The sequence below is a fragment of the Armigeres subalbatus genome, chromosome 3 (genome assembly GCF_024139115.2).
Source record: "Armigeres subalbatus isolate Guangzhou_Male chromosome 3, GZ_Asu_2, whole genome shotgun sequence".
Lineage (NCBI taxonomy): Eukaryota > Metazoa > Arthropoda > Insecta > Diptera > Culicidae > Armigeres > Armigeres subalbatus.
Genome location: NC_085141.1, coordinates 303,932,607 through 303,952,324, shown reverse-complemented (window position 1 = coordinate 303,952,324; position 19,718 = coordinate 303,932,607). Strand labels below are relative to the sequence as shown.

General features: G+C 41.3%; 2 protein-coding genes across 2 annotated transcripts; both read left to right on the top strand.

The window, feature by feature from the left end:
- Positions 1-5,271: 5,271 nt before the first annotated feature.
- LOC134222623 (uncharacterized) lies at positions 5,272-6,441 on the top strand. The gene has a single exon (XM_062701783.1). The coding sequence runs from the start codon at positions 5,272-5,274 to the stop codon at positions 6,439-6,441; it is 1,170 nt and encodes a 389-aa protein (XP_062557767.1).
- Positions 6,442-15,317: 8,876 nt separating this feature from the next.
- Positions 15,318-19,718, top strand: LOC134225054 (glutathione S-transferase-like). The gene is made up of 5 exons (XM_062704816.1): positions 15,318-15,448; positions 16,490-16,644; positions 18,060-18,227; positions 19,029-19,171; positions 19,241-19,718. Exons 2-5 carry the CDS (start codon positions 16,512-16,514, stop codon positions 19,406-19,408), a joined length of 612 nt encoding a protein of 203 aa, XP_062560800.1. The 5' UTR covers positions 15,318-15,448; positions 16,490-16,511; the 3' UTR covers positions 19,409-19,718.

Below are 19,718 nucleotides of genomic sequence, written 5' to 3'. Positions count from 1 at the left end.
ACTTCAACTGCAAAAAGCCATCGTGTACGCGGCCTTCCACGAAGCTTGCGGCCTCTTCCGGGTTCTCTATTAAATATTATCTTTGCTTGACGTTCTTCCGGCATATGAACAACGTGTCCAGCCCACCGTAGTCTGCCGTGTTGTATAAGCTTAACAATATCCTGCCCTTTATACACCTGGTATAACTCGTGATTCATGCGACGCCGCCAGATACCGTTCTCATGTTTACCACCGAGTATTGTCCGCAGCACCTTACGCCTTATATCCACAAGGCCACATGGAAATCACCTAATCAAGTAACAGAAAACCAAATCGACCACGTTCTAATCGACGGTAAATTCTTCTCCGACATCACGAACGTACGCACTTACCGCAGTGCGAATATTGAATCCGACCACTACCTCGTTGCAGTATGCCTGCGCTCAAAACTCTCGACGGTGATCAACACGCGTCGGAGTCGTCCGCCGCGGCTAAACATTGGGCGGCTACAAGACGGTAGGCTAGCCCAAGACTACGCGCAGCAGCTGGAAGTGGCACTCCCAACGGAAGAGCAGCTAGGCGCAGCATCTCTTCAAGATGGCTGGAGAGATATTTTTTTTTTGTGCTTTATTAATGTGTTTTTTTAATTCTAGGATTAAGTTCAACACAGATGGAGAGATATTCGATCCCCCATTGGAAGCGCCGCAACCGCTGCACTAGGCACGGTGGCTCCGGATCAGAGAAACGACTGGTATGACGGCGAATATGAGCAGTTAGTTGAGGAGAAGAATGCAGCATGGGCGAGATTGCTGCAACACCAAACGATACAAACGGGCGCGGAACAGACAAAACTCGATTTTCTGAGGAAAAAGCGTCAGCAGTAAGATCGAGACCGTGAAGAGACGGGGGAACTGTACCGCGCTAATAACGCACGAAAGTTCTATGAGAAGTTGAACCGTTCACGTAAGGGCCACGTGCCACAGCCCGATATGTGTAAGGACATAAACGGGAACCTTCTTACGAACGAGCGTGAGGTGATCCAAAGGTGGCGGCAGCACTACGAAGAGCACCTGAATGGCGATATGGCAGACAACGGTGGCGGTATGGTAATGAACCTAGGAGCACGCGCGCAGGACATGCGACTTCCGGCTCCGAATCTCCAGGAAATCCAGGAGGAGATCGGCCGGCTGAAAAACAACAAAGCCCCTGGAGTTGACCAACTACCAGGAGAGCTGTTTAAACACGGTGGTGAGGCACTGGCTAGAGCGCTGCACTGGGTGATTACCAAGGTTTGGGAGGATGAGGTTCTGCCGCAGGAGTGGATGGAAGGTGTCGTGTGTCCCATCTACAAAAAGGGTGATAAGCTGGATTGTAACAACTACCGCGCAATCACATTGCTGAACGCCGCCTACAAGGTACTCTCCCAAATTTTATGCCGCCGACTAACACCAATTGCAAAAGAGTTCGTGGGGCAGTACCAGGCGGGATTTATGGGTGAACGCTCTACCACAGACCAGGTGTTCGCCATACGTCAGGTATTGCAGAAATGCCGCGAATACAACGTGCCCACACATCATCTATTTATCGACTTCAAAGCCGCATATGATACAATCGATCGGGACCAGCTATGGCAGCTAATGCACGAAAACGGATTTCCGGATAAACTGATAAGGTTGATCAAGGCGACGATGGATCGGGTGATGTGCGTAGTTCGAGTTTCAGGGACATTCTCGAGTCCCTTCGAAACGCGCAGAGGGTTACGCAAAGGCGATGGACTGTCATGTCTGCTATTCAACATCGCTTTGAAGGGAGTAATACGAAGGGCAGGGATTGACACGAGTGGTACGATTTTCACGAAGTCCGTCCAGTTATTTGGTTTCGCCGACGACATTGATATCATGTCACGTGACTTTGAGAGGATGGAGAAAGCCTACATCAGACTGAAAAGCGAAGCTAAACGGATTGGACTAGTCATCAATACGTCGAAGACGAAGTACATGATAGGAAGAGGCTCAAGAGAGGTCAATAAGAGAGGTCAATGTAAGCCACCCACCACGAGTTTCTATCGGTGGTGACGAAATCGAGGTGGTTGAAGAATTCGTGTACTTGGGCTCACTGGTGACCGCCGAAAACGATACCAGCAGAGAAATTCGGAGGCGCATAGTGGCTGGAAATCGTACGTACTTTGGACTCCGTAAGACGCTCCGATCGAATAGAGTTCGCCGCCGTACCAAACTGACTATCTACAAAACGCTTATAAGCATAGGCGTAACTAGAGTCTCGGTCTAGGGGGGGCCATGGGGGCCATGGGGGGTAATTTTCAAAGGCGAATCAAAGCACTGTGCGCATGGATTGCAATAGAAATTGTTTGACTAAGTTTGTCGCTCATTCGTCCTAGAACTAACTTTAAAAAAACGCGAATAATACAATTGATTTCCAATAATGCTGTGATTGCTTCAAAACGCTGTGTCTGTGTCAACTTGGCTTCTTCATGTTACTAAATGTGGATAAGTGTGTAATCTAAGATTCAAGAATCTTCTTCGAATTATCTATAAATGAAATTCGATATGAGTATATTTCTGAAAGTTTTCAGTGTTACTTAATGCATAAAGATCTCGATTTTTTTGAAACTTGAAATTTTTGAAACTCTTTAGATGTGGAATAAATTCCACGAAATTTTGTCATAATCAATATAAGTATTCATGCAATTCCAAAATGTATGTTATGTGCTGAAATAGTTAAGTACCGATGAACACAAATTTGGAATCCTAAAGTGTTTTTTATGAATCATAAATTCCATGAGTCGCGCAGCGAGCGAGATGGGCAGACCAGGTGCAGAACGACTTGGCGAGCGTGGGGCGTATCCGAGGATGGAGAGATGCGGCCTCGAACCGTGCATTGTGGCGTCAAATTGTTGATTCAGTGTTATCTGTTTAGATGTTAACTAAATAAATGAAAATGAAATTCCATGAGTCATAAAATTATGAGTCATAATTCAAATTCCAGAATAACATAGGGTTTTTGTAGTTACTGACGTTAGGAAGAGGCTTTATTATGGTTTTCTGAATAGGTGAGAGATTTCTCTGCAAAAATCAAAGAGACTTGAGAAGCAACCAAATCGATCTGAATTAACTAAAGCAGGCACAAAAGAGTTTTCCGATGATCCTTATGAAATCGCCAAAAAATTAAATGGAACAAGATCTTTCGAGGATTCTAAAAATATTTCTTTAATGCAATCTCTGTTGTGAGTGCGAAGGTTGCCTAAGTTTTGTCCTAATACTTTCAATGGAATGCGTTGTTGATTTTTCGGTCATTGTAACAAAGATTCTTAAGTTTTATAATTTTATATCTTTTTGTGCCAGAATTATATAGCGAGAGCAAAAAGCTCCATAGGAATTTGATCAACTGTTTTGCGGCATACCTTGCGATTAACTCGAAGATTTTCGAAAGAATGGTCGTTCGAAATTTCATTGACCGGATTTGTGTACATGTGCTCATTTTGATATAGCTGCTTCAGTCTTTTTTGAAGCGGATGGTAGTTTAATAGAACAGAAATATTTATATCTTAATACAATTATGTTTTTATGTTTCTGCGACCAGGATAATAGTCAAACAAATGCAGAACAAATTTATTATTTTAAGCTAGCAACTGAATTAGAAGCGGCATTGATTTTAGCTTAAAAATCGAGAAAATGTTCCCGGGGGTCCAACTTAAATATTTCGATGCTTTGCTGAACAAATGGTCATAGAGGTTGTTCGGATGAACTAAATAAGTTCCACTAACTTCTTGTAGCAGCTGGTCTTTGCAGCAGGAGTCGCTTGAGGACAAGCGGGCTCAGTCGATACTGGAGCGGACTACAAGTCGACTTAGTGGTCGATTTGAGACGGGGCTTCTCTGGAAGACGGTTGAGATTCACTTCCCGGATAGTTATCCAATTTCCCTGAAGCGAGCGACACATTTGGAGAGAAGGCTGGAAAAGAAGCCGGAATTATACCAGAAGGTTCGGAATCATACCCAGGACTATTTGGATAAAAGCTATGCACATCTGGCGACGGAGGAGGAAATAGCCAATACACAGAGCGACAAGGTTTGGAATCTTCCTCTGAACGGCGTTCTCAACCCGAAAAGCCCGGGAAGGTGCGACTAGTCTGGGACGCGGCAGCAACTGTTCAAAGGGTATCCCACAATTCAATGTTTCTAAAGGGACCTAAGCTACTTGTGCCATTAGTGTCGGTGATTATCGGTTTCCGGGAACGAAGGATTGCTTTCAGCGGGAACATCCGAGAGATGTATCACCAGCTGAAGATAGTTACGGATGACAAGCAAGCACAGCGCTTCCTCTTCAGAAACAGCGGCAGTTAGTCAGCGCAAATTTACGTGATGGACGTCACCACGTTTGGTTCTACGTGCTCTCCAGCATCGGCGCAGTACGTAAAAAATCGGAACGCGGAGGAGTACGCAACTCAATTTCCGGAGGCGGCTGCAGCAATCATTCATCGACATTATGTCGATGATTACTTTGACAGCGTTGACACGGTCGAAGAAGCGCTAGAACGAGCGCAGCAAGTGAGCTTCGTTCACAAGCAAGCTGGTTTCGAGATTCGGAACTGGGTTTCGAACTCAGTGGAAGTACTTTCAGGCCTTGGAGAAGATAAACCCATGGAGCCGGTTCTATTCAACCAGGATAAGCAGTTGGGCAGCGAGCGCGTGCTTGGAATTACATGGGATCCAGAAATAGACGTGTTTGCGTTCACAATAATGCACCGGGAGAGTGTCAGAGCGTATTTGTACGATAGTAAGCGGCCAACGAAGCGAATAGTTTTGAGTTGCGTGATGGGATTTTTTGATCCACTTGGTTTGCTATCGCCATTCACTGTTCACGGTAAAATAATAATTCAGCAATTGTGGCGAAGCGGTTGCGAATGGGATCAGCAGATCGGCAACGAGGAGTGGTGCAAGTGGAAGCAGTGGACGGATCTCCTACCGGAGGTAGAAGCCCTTCAAATACCACGGTGCTATCTTGGTGACACAATATCGTCGTCGGTGGAATCTCTCGAGTCACACATCTTTACGGATGCGAGCGAGCACGCCTACGGATGTGTTGCTCACTTGTGAGCAATCGTGAATGGGAAGATCCATTGCAGTCTGGTTATGTCCCGAGCGAAGGTAGCGCCACTCAAGAAGGTGTGTTACGGGTTCGTGGCAGACTTGAGAAAAATGAGGGCATTCCTTTCGATAAGCGGTTTCCGATTATTTTGGCCAGGAAACACGAAATCACGAGAAAGCTGATCATGCACTATCATGAGAAGTACGGCCATGCAAATCGAGAAACGGTTTTCAACGAGTTGCGGCAGAAGTTTTGGATAACGAATGCTAGAGCGGCGATTTTGAAAGCAACGAAAGAATGCGTGTGGTGTAGAGTGTATCGCTGCGTGCCTCAGGTTCCGATGATGGCACCGTTGCCGGTGCAACGAATTACAGCTCACTTGCGTCCATTCAGCGCGGTGGGTGTCGATTACTTGGGGCCAGTGGAGGTCACAGTGGGCCGTAGGAAGGAGAAACGATGGATTGCCGTCTTCACGTGTATGGCGGTGAGAGCGGTACACTTGGAAGTGGTTCACAGTCTATCTACACAATCCTGTTTGATGGCTCTTCGACGTCTTTCTTGTAAGCGAGGAGCTCCGGAACAAATATTTTCGGATAACGCGACATGCTTCCGCGGAGCCGATGCAGTGATGGTGCGAACGATCAAGAACATCAACAAGGAGTGCGCTGAAAAAATGACAACAGCAGTAACAGCGTGGCATTTCAATCCTCCCGCAACACCTCACATGGGCGGTGTTTGGGAGCGGATGGTGCGGTCCGTAAAGGAGGCAATGCGTGCGTTGGACGATGGGCAGAAGTTGACGGATGAAATTCTCGCGACAATGCTGGCTGAAGCTGAGGACATGATAAACACACGTCCGTTAACATACATTCCTCAAGATTCAGCGGAAGAAGAAGCTATTACACCGAACCACTTTCTCCGTGGGTCGGTGACGAATGCGGACATGCAAGTAGATGGTTCCGTAGACTTTGCAGAAGTGCTACGAAATACGTACAAACGGTCGCAGTATCTGGCAAATACGATGTGGGAGCGTTGGCTGAAAGAGTACTTGCCTACCTTGAACCATCGCCCAAAGTGGTTCGAGGAGCGAAAATCTTTAGAAGCTGGTGATTTGGTGTTCGTAGTCGACGGCAAAAACAGGAAGAACTGGGTGCGAGGAAGAGTGGAAAAGATAATCGAGGGGTCAGATGGACGTATACGTCAAGCGGATGTAAAAACTTCAGATGGAAAGGTGCATAGGCGAGCAGTGGCGAATTTAGCGGTGTTAGAGGTTCTAGACGGTAAATCCGGAATCTCAGGTGAAGCTACCGGATGTTACGGGCTGGGGAATGTTCACACCGCTGAACAGTGCTAGGTCCGCAGTCGGTAAAATAGCCGAACCCTCTGCCAATATAATTTGCGCAATACGCAAACAGCGCTTCGCGCGATAGGCGAATATGGGAAAGGAACAAACAAAAACAAACCAGAAAGTTGAATTGAATGAATGCAGTGTAAATAGCTTATTATAAATTCTTGCTAAAACCAGTGTTTTAAGGAGAGATAGCCGGAGAAATCGTTGAGAAACGTAGAAATTCCGAAGATTTGCCTCTTACAGAACACTTCCCAGTAGCATTATACTGCCCGAACCGTTAGTTTACGCTAGTTTGTACGGTGATCAGCTTGAAAGTGCAGTAGAAGAAAAGGAAGAAGTCGAAACGGATTTGCAATTGTAAGGAAGAAGGGCACTATAAGATTTTTGATTTAGTTCATCCGAACAAACTCAGTGGTGAAGTCCATCTTGGATTCGCTCATTGTGGTGAGGGTATCCGTAACTCAATGAGCGAATCCAAGATGGACTTCACCACTGAGAAAGTGGTTCGGCGTAATAGCTTCTTCTTCCGCTGAATCTTGAGGAATGTATGTTAATGGACGTGTGTTAATCATGTCCTCAGCTTCAGCCAGCGTTGTCGCGAGAATTTCATCCGTCAACTTCTGCCCATCGTCCAACGCACGCATTGCCTCCTTTACGGACCGCACCATCCGCTCCCAAACACCGCCCATGTGAGGTGTTGCGGGAGGATTGAAATGCCACGCTGTTACTGCTGTTGTCATTTTTTCTCAATTAAGAGTTTGGGGGGTTTTTGTCTCGGTAAGAGCAAATTTTGTTTTGTCTCATTTAAGAGCTTTGTTTTGTCCCGTGTACGGAGGAACAGGCCGTTTTACCCGACTGCGGACCTAGCACTGTTCAGCGGTGTGAACAGATGTGATAACGAAACAAAAATATGTTTATAGAATTCATAATCAAAATTAAGAAATATGTAGGAAATATGTAAATGAAATAAAAACTGACTAAGTTGGAATTACTTTTCAAAATTTTCTGGGGGGGCACAAGTAGGTCTGGAGGGGGCCAGCCCCCCCCCCCTCCGGCCCCCCTTATTTACGCCAATGCTTATAAGACCGGTAGTTCTCTACGGGCCTGAGACCTGGACGATGCTCGTGGAGGACCAACGCGCACTAGGAGTTTTTGAAAGGAAAGTGTTGCGTACCATCTATGGTGGGGTGCAGATGGCGGACGGTACGTGGAGGAGGCGAATGAACCACGAGTTGCATCAGCTGAGGCAGTGGTCCCCAGCATGCTTACTATTGAGGGCCGCATTGCGATTTTGAGCTGCTGAGGCGGGCCGCAGTACATAAGACGAGCTCGGTGGTCTAGTGGCTACCGCTTCTGCCTGATAAGCAGGAGGTCATGGGTTCAATTCCAGGCTCGTCCCTTTCCTACTTTGTTATTCTATCCTAGTTCTTTCTGTGTTTCACGTTCTACCAAAACGATTCCTACTGTTATAACCTTCCATACTAACAATTCCAAAACCTCCCGTGGCACCTATGAGAGGTCGTAGAGTTCTCTGCATCTTTCTTAAGTAGGTGCCCAACTAACCATCCTTCCCCTTCCTCAGCATTCGCAAGGAACTGGCCAGATCTCGACTATTGGATAGTGCATTGCTTCCATCTAAGAGATAGTGATTCGTCCCAAATCAATATTTGTGGTAACGGATGACAGTGATGCTACTCTCATACAATAGTCTTGGCGTGTACCACCTACGAAATTGTGCGAATTGCTCAATGCTAATGCTAATGCTAATGCTGAAGCAGGCCGCAGTACATTTGCAATATTTGTGTTTAATTTTATTACATTATTTTTTATAAGTAAAATAAAATTTTAACAGAATATTTAGCAATATTGTTCACTATAAGTTGCCACGCGTGTAACAACGACTAAAATAAAATTCCACCTAAAAAATTAGAATTTTTCCATAAAAAAATAGATAATTTGCCAATAAAAAAAATCAGGGTATGAGCAATAAATAAATATACAATTTCCAAAAATAGTGCAAAATTTCCACAAACAATTGAGAATTTTCCACAAAACAAAAATAAATTAGCCCTTTTAAAAGTAAGAATTGCAATTATTAAATAAGAATTTTCCATAAAAAAATCAAATTGTTCAACAGAAAAAAAAGAAAAAAAATTCCATAAATAAATCAATATTAGCAATAAACAATTAGAAAATTTCCCATAAAATAAATATTTTGGACATTTTCCAAATTTTTGAGGAAAATTTATAATTCTTCATTGAAATTTTATTTTGCTGCTAATAACGACAGCATGTTTCAAAAGTGTTTTTAAAGCCAGGTGATCATGCCAGCATTGTTGAATAGAAATCGAATAAATCTGCATTCCGAGCCTTGCTTTCATGCTTTCCTATCAATTGAGTTCTCTGAAACCATTTCTTCAACAATAGCAGAGATTTTGAAAAAACTTGATTTCGTTCAATATTTTCCGTAGCTTAAAGTACGTTGGTGTGACAAGTGATAGTCAACGTGTTTTCTAGAGTTAATATTCCAACAATTTCCCAGTTGAATTTTACTGAGCCCTAACTTATTTTTAAAAGAGAAGCATTCTTCTTACGGAGTAGTGTAGGGCAACATTATTCTTACAAGAAGTTCAACAATAAACTCCTTTAAATCCGCGATGAAGAAACACACATTTTCTGTTTTTATAGCCCGGGGCAGTAACAACGAATTATGTTTGCTGTCGAGCTTGGCAGCGATGTAGTGATCAATTTGAGTAATCATGATGAAACCACGATTCATGCTTCATATATTAACAATGGTATAATCTAGACGGAATACCCGAATGCAACGAAAAAAATGGCATGATGAAAAGCTTCTCTTGCCTAACAATGGGCCACATGTAGTGTATTCTCTGAAATCCTTCGCGGGCCGCAGGAAAAGGCTTGGAGGGCCGCACTTTGGGGATCACTGATCTAAGGTACCACATGACGTCGATATTTCATCCATCCAACGTTATACGAATCAGCCGTATCAGTTTCACCGGAAACCATGTTCAAACATAATTTGTCATAATTCATTCCGTTTCACTGAATCGTACGCCGCCTTGAAATCAATAAACAGATGATGTGTCTGCAAGTTGTACTCCCGGAATTTATCAAGGTTTTGTCTCAGGGTAAACATTTAATCCGTCGTTGATCGGCCCTCACGAAAACCTGCTTGGTATTCGCCGACGAAGGACTTTTCAAGCGGTCTCAGTCTGTTGATTTTGTACGCCGAATTAAGGAGGGTTATTCCTCGGTAATGAGGCCGTCCAAACAGCTAGCAGGCATTTCCTAGTCTTTCCATATTTTTGATATAATATGGTGCAGAACTTCATAAATCACTTGTTCATATTCTTTCTTCTTCCTGCGGTGGGTTCGTTTTTCGGCTGCTCTTGCTTCCTTGTACCGATCTCTATTCGATCGGGTACCCAACACCAACATCCGGCTTCTGGCAACGTTCTTCTCGTCTGTCACTCTCTAACACTCCTCATCGGTTCAATCAAAGGTAATTGCCTATTTCCGGGGATTAAACCACCCGACTTGGACGTTAATTAACAATGTTATGAAAACTCATATGTGAATATGTACGTTATGTGGAAGATATTGATTTGGAAAATGTATTGGAGGTAACCACTTTCCCTTCGATGGGACTCGAACCCATGACCCTAGAGTACGCTAGACTGGTGCTTTAACCAACTAAGCTACGAAGGACCTCCGTCGGCCTTCGCAACCTAGCGGCTACTGAACGAGCTCGAGATTCCCAAATTGGACGCATAGTCAAATCACTCGCAATCCATTTATCAAGCCAATACTTCCACATGTGTATTGTACACGTCCACATTAGAGGAGCGTGAGTATTTCTGGCGGCTATACACAGTCTAGCGTACTGTAGGGTCATGGGTTCGAGTCCCATCGAAGGGAAAGTGGTTACCTCCAATACATTTTCCAAATCAATATCTTCCACATAACGTACATATTCACATATGAGTTTTCATAACATTGTAAATTAACGTCCAAGTCGGGTGGTTAAATCCCCGGAAATAGGCAATTACCTTTGATTAAACTGAACTTGAGTTGCGTGCTCTTGCCTACGCAATGCGGTCGGGTCTGAGCTTGACGACCGACTGGCAAATAGCTTACACAACCTCACTTGATCAGTACCGTTGCTGATGAAGAATGTGTATAGCCGCCAGACATTCTAAATACTCACGCTCCTCTAATGTGGACGTGTACAATACACATGTGGAAGTATTGGCTTGATAAATAGATTGCGAGTGATTTGACTATGCGTCCAATTTGGGAATCTCGAGCTCGTTCAGTAGCCGCTAGGTTGCGAAGGCCGACGGAGGTCCTTCGTAGCTTAGTTGGTTAAAGCACCAGTCTAGCGTACTGTAGGGTCATGGGTTCGATTCCCATCGAAGGGAAAGTGGTTACCTCCAATACATTTTCCAAATCAATATCTTCCACATAACGTACATATTCACATATGAGTTTTCATAACATTGTAAACTCCACATCGAACCAACCCGTCCTGGGTCGCCTCTGTGCAGTCCCTACCACGTCTCGTGCTGTATTGCTCACCGCTCCATGGATCGACTCTCATAGATCGTTGATGTTGTTGCTAACGTTGATTGCACTTATCCGTTCGTCGAGCTTCTGGTAGTACTCAGCCGATACTCCTTCCGCCAACAATCGCTGGATATTGTAACGCATCGTTCGCTGTGATCTCTCGATCGATACAGTTAACAACCGTGATCGAATTTTACTGACAACGAGGTAGTGATCAGAGTCAATGTTCCGACCTTTGAATGTTCGCACATCGATAACATCCGAGAAATGGCACCTATCCACAAGAACATGGTTTATCTGGTTGCAAGTTTCACCATTTGGGTGTTTCCAGGTGTGCTTTCGGATATTCTTTCGTGAAAAGTAGGTGCTACTGATGGCCATCCCTCTGGCAGCCTTAGGCCGTTGTCCTGGTGAACAGACTCTTGAAGCGTACCTTCTCACTCTAGCTGTCAGAAGGACAACAGTGCCCCGGCTGCACTATCAGCTAAGTACACAACCCTTAGCTGACGGTCTTTTGTCATCGGACGACCCGTGAAAGCATGAGATAGGAACTTGTGGGGACCAGAACTCTGTTAGGTGCTCCTTCCTTGATGTCAACCCATCATTTTGCAGCCTAGATGTAGTGATGACGAAATTCTAGTTCGCGACGTTTAGTACTAGCCGAATCTATCAGCGAATCTACTGTCGGTCAACGAGATTGTGAAGAAGGGCCACTCTATCATTTTCAACAATGAAGGGTGCGAAGTGATAAATCAAGACGGCGACATCACAGCTACTGGTAGTCATCAACATGATCTGTTCAAGCTAGAAGAACGAAAACAAACTAAGAATTGCGCTATGGTATGCTCATCAGCAGCACGCATCTGGCCAATGGAAGTCTGGCCAATGAATTGGTGACCGAAGTTGATATTAACGGAGGTAACATGGCTGATTGCAAGGTGTGCCCGATGGGCAAGAATAGTCGACATCCATTTTGCAAGCAAAGTACCCATGCCGATACTCGTTGTGATCCATTCTGACATTTGTGGGCCAATGGAGGTCAAGTCGCTAGGAGGAAGCCGATATTATGTAGTTTTCATCGATGACAAGTGGCGTAGAAAATGTGGACGTATTTTTTGAAAACGAAGTCGGTTCAAACTTTCCGGGATTTCCACGCTATGGCGGAACGAAAATCTGGTAGAAAAATGAAGATACTCAGAACAGTCAACGGAAAATAATGAACGTCAACGCTGGTTTAAAGAGCCATTTGCAGCGCCACGGAATCATTCATCAGACGACAAACGAAACGTGCGAACAGGTCGATCATGAAGCGTGCCAGGTGCATGTTGCACCTGGTAAAGGTATCCAAAGAATTTTGAGTAGAAGCTGTAGCCACGGAAGTGTATTTATTTAATCGTTCTCTAACCAAAGGTCATGATGTAACACCTCAAGAAGCATGGAAGGGTAGGAAGCCTAGCCTGTCTCATGTTCGAATTTTCGGAACAAATGCAATGGCTTTCGTTCCAAAGCAAAGGCGAAAAAAGTGGTATGCCAAGACTGAAGAATGCATCTTGACTGGATTCGACGAAGAAACGAAAGGGTATAGATCATACAATCTGCAGCCCAAGAAAATCATAATTTATAATTCCATTTTACACAATCAAAAGCTCTAACAAAAGCATTGTTGAAAATCGGTAAACCAACCAATACCGTACGTGCATCACAAGCACAGACATCATAATCGTGCAACTTACGTGCAAGAACTTAGTAACTATAGTGTAACTTAGTAACTTAGTAATATTTAAATTTTCTACATTCATTGATTCGACGCTAAATGTTTGTAGAAACAACAATAAATATATTTAACTAAAAATCATCCATTGTTGAATCTTTGTTACGGTGTATAATCAAACCGCAGATAAACAGACGTAACAGCCTGAACATTTTTCTGAAAAATCCATCGCCCAACTTCTCTACCACCATCTTGCGAGCATGTTATACAAAACAATGTTTCGTTTGACATTGTCACTAGAAGGCGCTGGAATGAAATGTCAAACTCGAAGGATTACAACGCTAGCGCCTCTAGTTGTGAATCGCGCAACCAATCAAATTCAAATTGAACGTTGAAGTCATGATCGATGGTAATTACTCTAGTGCTACGACTGTTTGTTTGTGATCAAACTATGTCTGCGAACCATAAACAGAAACAGTGGAATTTGTCGTACTGCTCAAGAGTTTTGGTTTTGAAATTATTAACGTCATTTTGGGTAAGTAAAACACAATATTATGTTTGAATTCAAACATTCGCTTTGGCGATTTTATTCTTAGCTGCATAAACGTCAGAATCCAATTCACTAAAATTCAAAATCGAAATGATTACGCTTACGAAAGTTTTAGAAACAAAAACTAATCAAAGTAAATTCAATATGCTAAACTTATTTTAGTTACAAAAGTTTAGAATGCAAAAATTGTAATAATAGATTGCTTGATGGTGTGGTAGAGAATGTATTGCTTTTGAGCAATTCTCTGTGAAATCATTATTTTTTTTTCGAGATTTGAATTTTGTATTTTTTGATTTCCCTGAAATTTTGTATATACATTCTTTGTGATCAAAAAACATAATTTGCATCATTGGTTTGTCATTTTGACTCTAGACTAACTTTTGACAAGGGCCCAAGCAAAAAATGGTTAAGAAAATTATCAAATTGAAACATGACTGAACCCACGTCAAAGTCAGGAAGAAGCTCATGATGTGTAATAGATATTGTACGTTGAGAAGATATTATTTATACACATTTCTGAAATACAGCTCAAATTATGACAACCTAACCAACATCAATAAAAATACTTCAGTACCGGTATTTTCTTGGTACTATCGGTCCTGGACTTCTGAGTACCGTAGTACCGGCACTACAAATAGGGGTCGCTACTAGGAACCCTACGCTGTATATGTACGTAATGTTATCAGCCGAAAACCAGTTCGAACGTATTAGGGGAGAACAGTGCATAACGCACCCACGGGGCAAAATGACCTCACTGATGAAATCACTCATATATATTTTTGTAGGACATTTATGAACGTATATTACCATTACAATTCAATATTGAGCTGCAATGGAAGAAATGAGCAAAATCCTTTCATTTTCATTTAAATTGAACAATTTGCGAATCTTTCACCCCACCCGTGATTGTCTTTCAATCCATTAAGACAAAACAAACAGCCAAGCGTTCACCATTATTTTACATGCAATTGAATCATACACAATACCATTTTGCCCGAGGCCCATTTTTAAAACTTTTTTTTAAATAATAAAAAAAGTAATAATTAATAAAGTAAAAAAAAATAATTTTTCAAGAGATCATTGTGAAATAAATTTTAAATTTTGCATCTACACGTCGAAAAAGCTTAAGGGGTGCATTTTGGACTGTTCTCCACAACTTTGTGTTATTCGTGACATGCTCTTCAATCAATTTGCGCCCTATGCAAACAATAGGGTGGATCGAAGAATAATTTTTGCTTCTAGTCGCTTTTTCGATCCTATGAGTCAAGTTCCAAGTATTTTTCCAAAATACTATCAAACTCATTTAGACTAAAACTTTCCAGTATAACAAGGCCAAATTATGTTGTACGCTGGAACAAGACATTAATTTTTAGAAAAAAATGACGTGGAATAGAATCGGATTTGTAGAGGAACTTCTCTATTTTTTTTAATTCGGGATTATTGATGCTTTTATCTCCAATAAGTGGGTGTTTTTTATTATTTTTTTATAAAGCATACGAAACGATTAAAAATATGAATATGGAATTCATGAGATGAATAACCGGAGTAACCCCGGATATGGGGTCATTTAACCACCCTATCTACCTAGACTGGTTGATTGATTGTGAGAATGATTAGACAAGCCATACGAACCAAAAACCAAAATTTAGGCATCAAAGATTCATCTAATAATGTTTTCCAAGAATTTGTTGGCATAAAAATTAAAATATAAAATACTCAAGGAAAAAATGAAATAATTGAAATAAGTTCTGTAGATTCTTATGATGAACGGTCGCTCAAATCATTGTAGTCGGGCTTGAGACGAGCCAGCCTGGGGCTGAAAGTCTTGATAACATAGACAAAAAAATTGTGATCGGGAAAACTTTCGTCTGCGATTTTGGAGAAGACTTGACAAAAGATACAACAATTACACTTCAAGATTTCGATGTAAAATTTAATTTTTTTTTATGATGAGCATTTTATTTCAAATTACCAGATAGGTTCCCCAAAACCATACTAGAATCTCTGCCTGGAACGACGAACGATGGCGATGACCAAGCATTACTCGAATTGAGCCGAGCGAAATTATCACACTTTCCGAATTCCTATAAATAAACCCCCCTGAGTCGGGAACATTCAGTCTGATTAAATCGGTCGCTCCAGAAGGTAGATAGCTGCAGGTGAGTCCATCAAACTTTTGAATGATTGTGATAACGAACGGTTACGTTTGCGTTTTTGGAAACATTAAAATGTGAGGAATGGTCGCACTGTACGACTCAGATGTAACTAAAACTACTATGAAATAAATATTACTATAAATAAATAATATTGCAAAGGATCGGTTTAAATAAATTCGGAAGCTGAAAATTAAAGTGAGAATGGGATGCTGTGAATGATTTCAGTAATAAATTATTTATTTATCTTGTCACAAATACCATACCTTTAACATGGTTTAGAGGGGGTGAATAAATCGACAATAAATGATCAAATTTTGGCGTGGTTAGTAAAGTAGTACCAGCTAATCAATACAGTTTCTCAAATTAATTTAATGTTCTGAAATCCTTAAGAAAAAGGCTCCGATTGTTTTCATACACATATTCGAAGCATGAAAATAAACTAACACTTGCGATTCTGCAGAAAAGCGTCATGCTTAATTTTTTTAAGCAAAACCGCTACGTGTGACGTGTGTTTTACTCAGTTACCCTCTCCCATCAAAGAGTTTAACTTGTTTCAATGTATCCATCGATTCTTTAACTAATTTCAGGCTAACTTTCCCAAAGAACACCCATTTTTTAAACCTCTATTTCAAAAATCGAAAACAAATTGTGTTGCAATGTGAACCGGTCTAAAGAGTTGGCATGATGTTGGTCCAACATCGGACGAATGTCATGCCAAAATTAAATTGCAACACTTTTACGATTTTTTGTTTCTAATTATAAATTCGACAAAATGAACTTACATTTCTGGAATCCAATCAAGATATAGGAAGACAATTGTAGCGAACCATAGTTTATAATATTAGTTTAATCAAATGAAGGGTTGTCTATATCCCACATGAATAGCTATAGCAGCATGGCTGATGTTCATGGTACATATAAACCTTTGAAAAAAAAATGTGACAAATTGTCTACGCAGAGGGCGGAAGTATCTAAATCCAATTAAAATCTATCCACGTAAAGTATAAAGAGTGCCTAAATATCAGATTTATTGTTTGTTTACAGCTCATTAAATCCCACTATCAACATGCCGGAATACAAGCTCTCTTATTTCAATGTCAAGGCGCTGGGAGAGCCCCTGCGGTTACTGATGTCGTACGGAAATTTGCCTTTCGAAGACATCAGAATTGAATTCGAAGACTGGCCAACTGTTAAACCAAGTAAGTCATGAACTTGTTGCAACCTTGCAACCATGGTCCGAGTTTTCACGATCACCTTTGGATCAATTTGCCTAACTGGATGGTCGCAAATTGTGTGCTTTACATCGCGAAATTGGCGAAAATAACCGACGACATTAGCGTTTTATTCAATTACAGATATTGAAGGAACCATCAAGATAGGGAGAGATCGAGGAATGGAAGGCAAATTGAAATGGGTACTAGATTCGAAAAAGCTCGTTGCAAAGAAAAACGACAACAAAAACATTGATTGTCATTTCTTATTGTCGATGTGTCTATTATTGTCCAAAGATGGTCTAGTAGCCTAAAAATTTGAACATATAGACATAAGGAGAGTGAATCCTGAACAAAATATGATCAGAACACATCGAGATAGAGAGATAGGGAGGTTATCGAGACGTAGAAAGCCAAAATGTGTGTAGATTGAAGGGACCGAGGAAACCATCGACATAGGGAGAAATATCAAGATCTAGCACATCGAGAAGTAGAGAGTCGACTGTATTTCGTGAATTTCGGTACTCTATTTAGGCATTTTTTGAAATCGTTTTTCATTCCATGAAGCGGTGTGCGACACGCTTACTTTCACCTACTCAGTGACTGAGTAAAATTGTATTGCTCTCTTTCTATCCCACGGAAATTTTACTCAATTTCCGGGAAAGGAGGACAACTCAAAACTATGAGTAATCCTGCTTTTGACGAAAACTGAGTAAAATTTCCGTGGGAAGAAAAGAGATGGCAATACAATTTTACTCAGTCACTGAGCAGGTGAAAGTTAGAGTGGACGTCTTAAAACCCTTAAAACAGAAAATTAGTCGGGATTCAGCCAAATCACACCAAGCGCCATAAAAAAATTACTCATTTTTCTGCGCAAGCTTTCGTTTAGCAGATTTAATTGATCGCAAATCGTATCGGATATTCCTCAAACCCATAACAACATATGTACGTATGATTTTATAGGGTCCGCGAATTGTGGCAGAATTATGCCAAACGTCCATTATGTCTAACGTACTTATGCCTAACGTCTTTATGCCTAACAGGGTATACCCGATTTGATATGCAATTACTTTCGATTTCCTTGTACGAACAAAATATCAGAAGTCAGTCAAAAAGCCGCTTGGTGCAGTTTGGCAGAACCCCGACCAATTATTTTCTATAAAAATTGACAATAACATTCACATAATCTTAGGTGTAGGTAGCAGCATTGAAAATCAAATCAAACCTCATTTTTATCATCACATTCCTCGATTATTTTTCAGTGCCCACCTTGTAGTATTTATTGCACTCTGCAACTACATTTAATGACTAATAAGCTACTGTCAGGCATTAGTATTCCTATATTGATTCGTTATATTTATTATTCATTATTATCGATTTTTATTTTCTTCCTTTTTTTGCAGCAACGCCCATGGGTCAGATGCCGGTACTGTCGGTGGACGGCAAACAAGTGCACCAGTCGCTGGCCATGGCCCGCTATTTGGCCAATCAGGTCGGCCTAGCAGGAGCCAACGATTGGGAAAATCTCACTATTGACATCGTCGTCGACACCATCAACGATTTCCGTCTAAGTTAGTATGACAGTCAGACAAGATAGACAAAAATACTCGAGCATGGCCATTTTTTGAAACAAAAGATATTTTAGTTACTAGATAAATATTGTCGCTTCGGTTCCCTTTGTTCTGCTGTCCGGAACATGTTGGGTATCAAGCTGTCAAATCGTATAGATTTTCCTTCTTTGACATTTAGCTCCCCTATCCTCGCCAGCAAAAGATGTTCCGGACAGCGACGACAGCGACAATCTTTATCTAGTAACTAAAATATCTTTTTTTGAAACACAATGAACTCTCCCTTACTCGAGGTGTTTTCCAACTCGATATAAATCTTGGCTACTCGGCTACTCTAATATTTTTTTCATCAGCTCAATCAAAGTGAATTGCCTATATTGCAGGTATTAAACCACCCGATGACATTAATTTATAATGTCTGTCATCAGTCTGAGGGTCGTTGGTTCGAGTCCCATCGAAGGGAAAGTAGTTACCTCCAATACATTTTGCAAATCAATATCTTCCACACAATATTCACATATGAGTTTTCAGAACATTTTTTTTCGTATTAATTTTAACATTTTACCAGTCTAACTCGATATTCTCCTTATCAGTATATTACAATAATTATAATGTTCTTTATTTATGTGTGAACTAACGTTTTCAGCACATCGAATATCTCTCTCCCTGTTTGTAATCATTTTTTTTATTGCCACGTTCAAATCGATGAGTTCGAAAAAGTATTCGCAAATGGCAAAGGCCGTCAATTGTGAATTAAATAGTGAATTAATATCAAACATGCCTAATGTTAAATCTCACTTGTAGAAATTGTCGCTGCATACTATGATCCCGATGAAAATGGAAAGGAGAAGAAGTTCGCCATTATAAAGAAAGAAGTCATTCCATTTTACTTGGAAAAATTGGAAGAAATCGCCCGCGATAACAACGGTTACTTGGCTAACGGCAAAGTAAATTCCCGAAGAGTAATGCCTATTACAGAAGATATTATTTTACTAATCAAACATGTTTGATTTTAGCTCACTTGGGCTGACTTGTACTTTGTTGGCCTTTTGGATTACCTGAACCATCTAGCCAACACTGACCTCATCGTCGACCAACCGAACCTGCAGAAGGTTGTCAAGAACGTAACGAGCATCGAATCGATCAAGAATTGGATCGATAAACGACCACAAACTGATATGTAATGGAAATAAAAAATCCACTACACATACTGACACACCAGCACTATGGATCGGGAAAATCAAGTTTAGAATATGGCTTACTGCTAATTAGAGAAGATGCATACCGATTTGGTTTGCCTACGGTTTTGAGAACGAATGAACTTGAGGAAAGATCTTTGTTCGTCACGCTATAAAACGTGTGAATTTCATACCTACCTCATTGTAGTCAACGGATTTGTGTATACAGGTGAAATGAAACAAATGTATTTACCAATTAAGTTGATTAAATAAACATTAAATAAAAGCTAATTAAAACTTACTAAAATATAAGGCA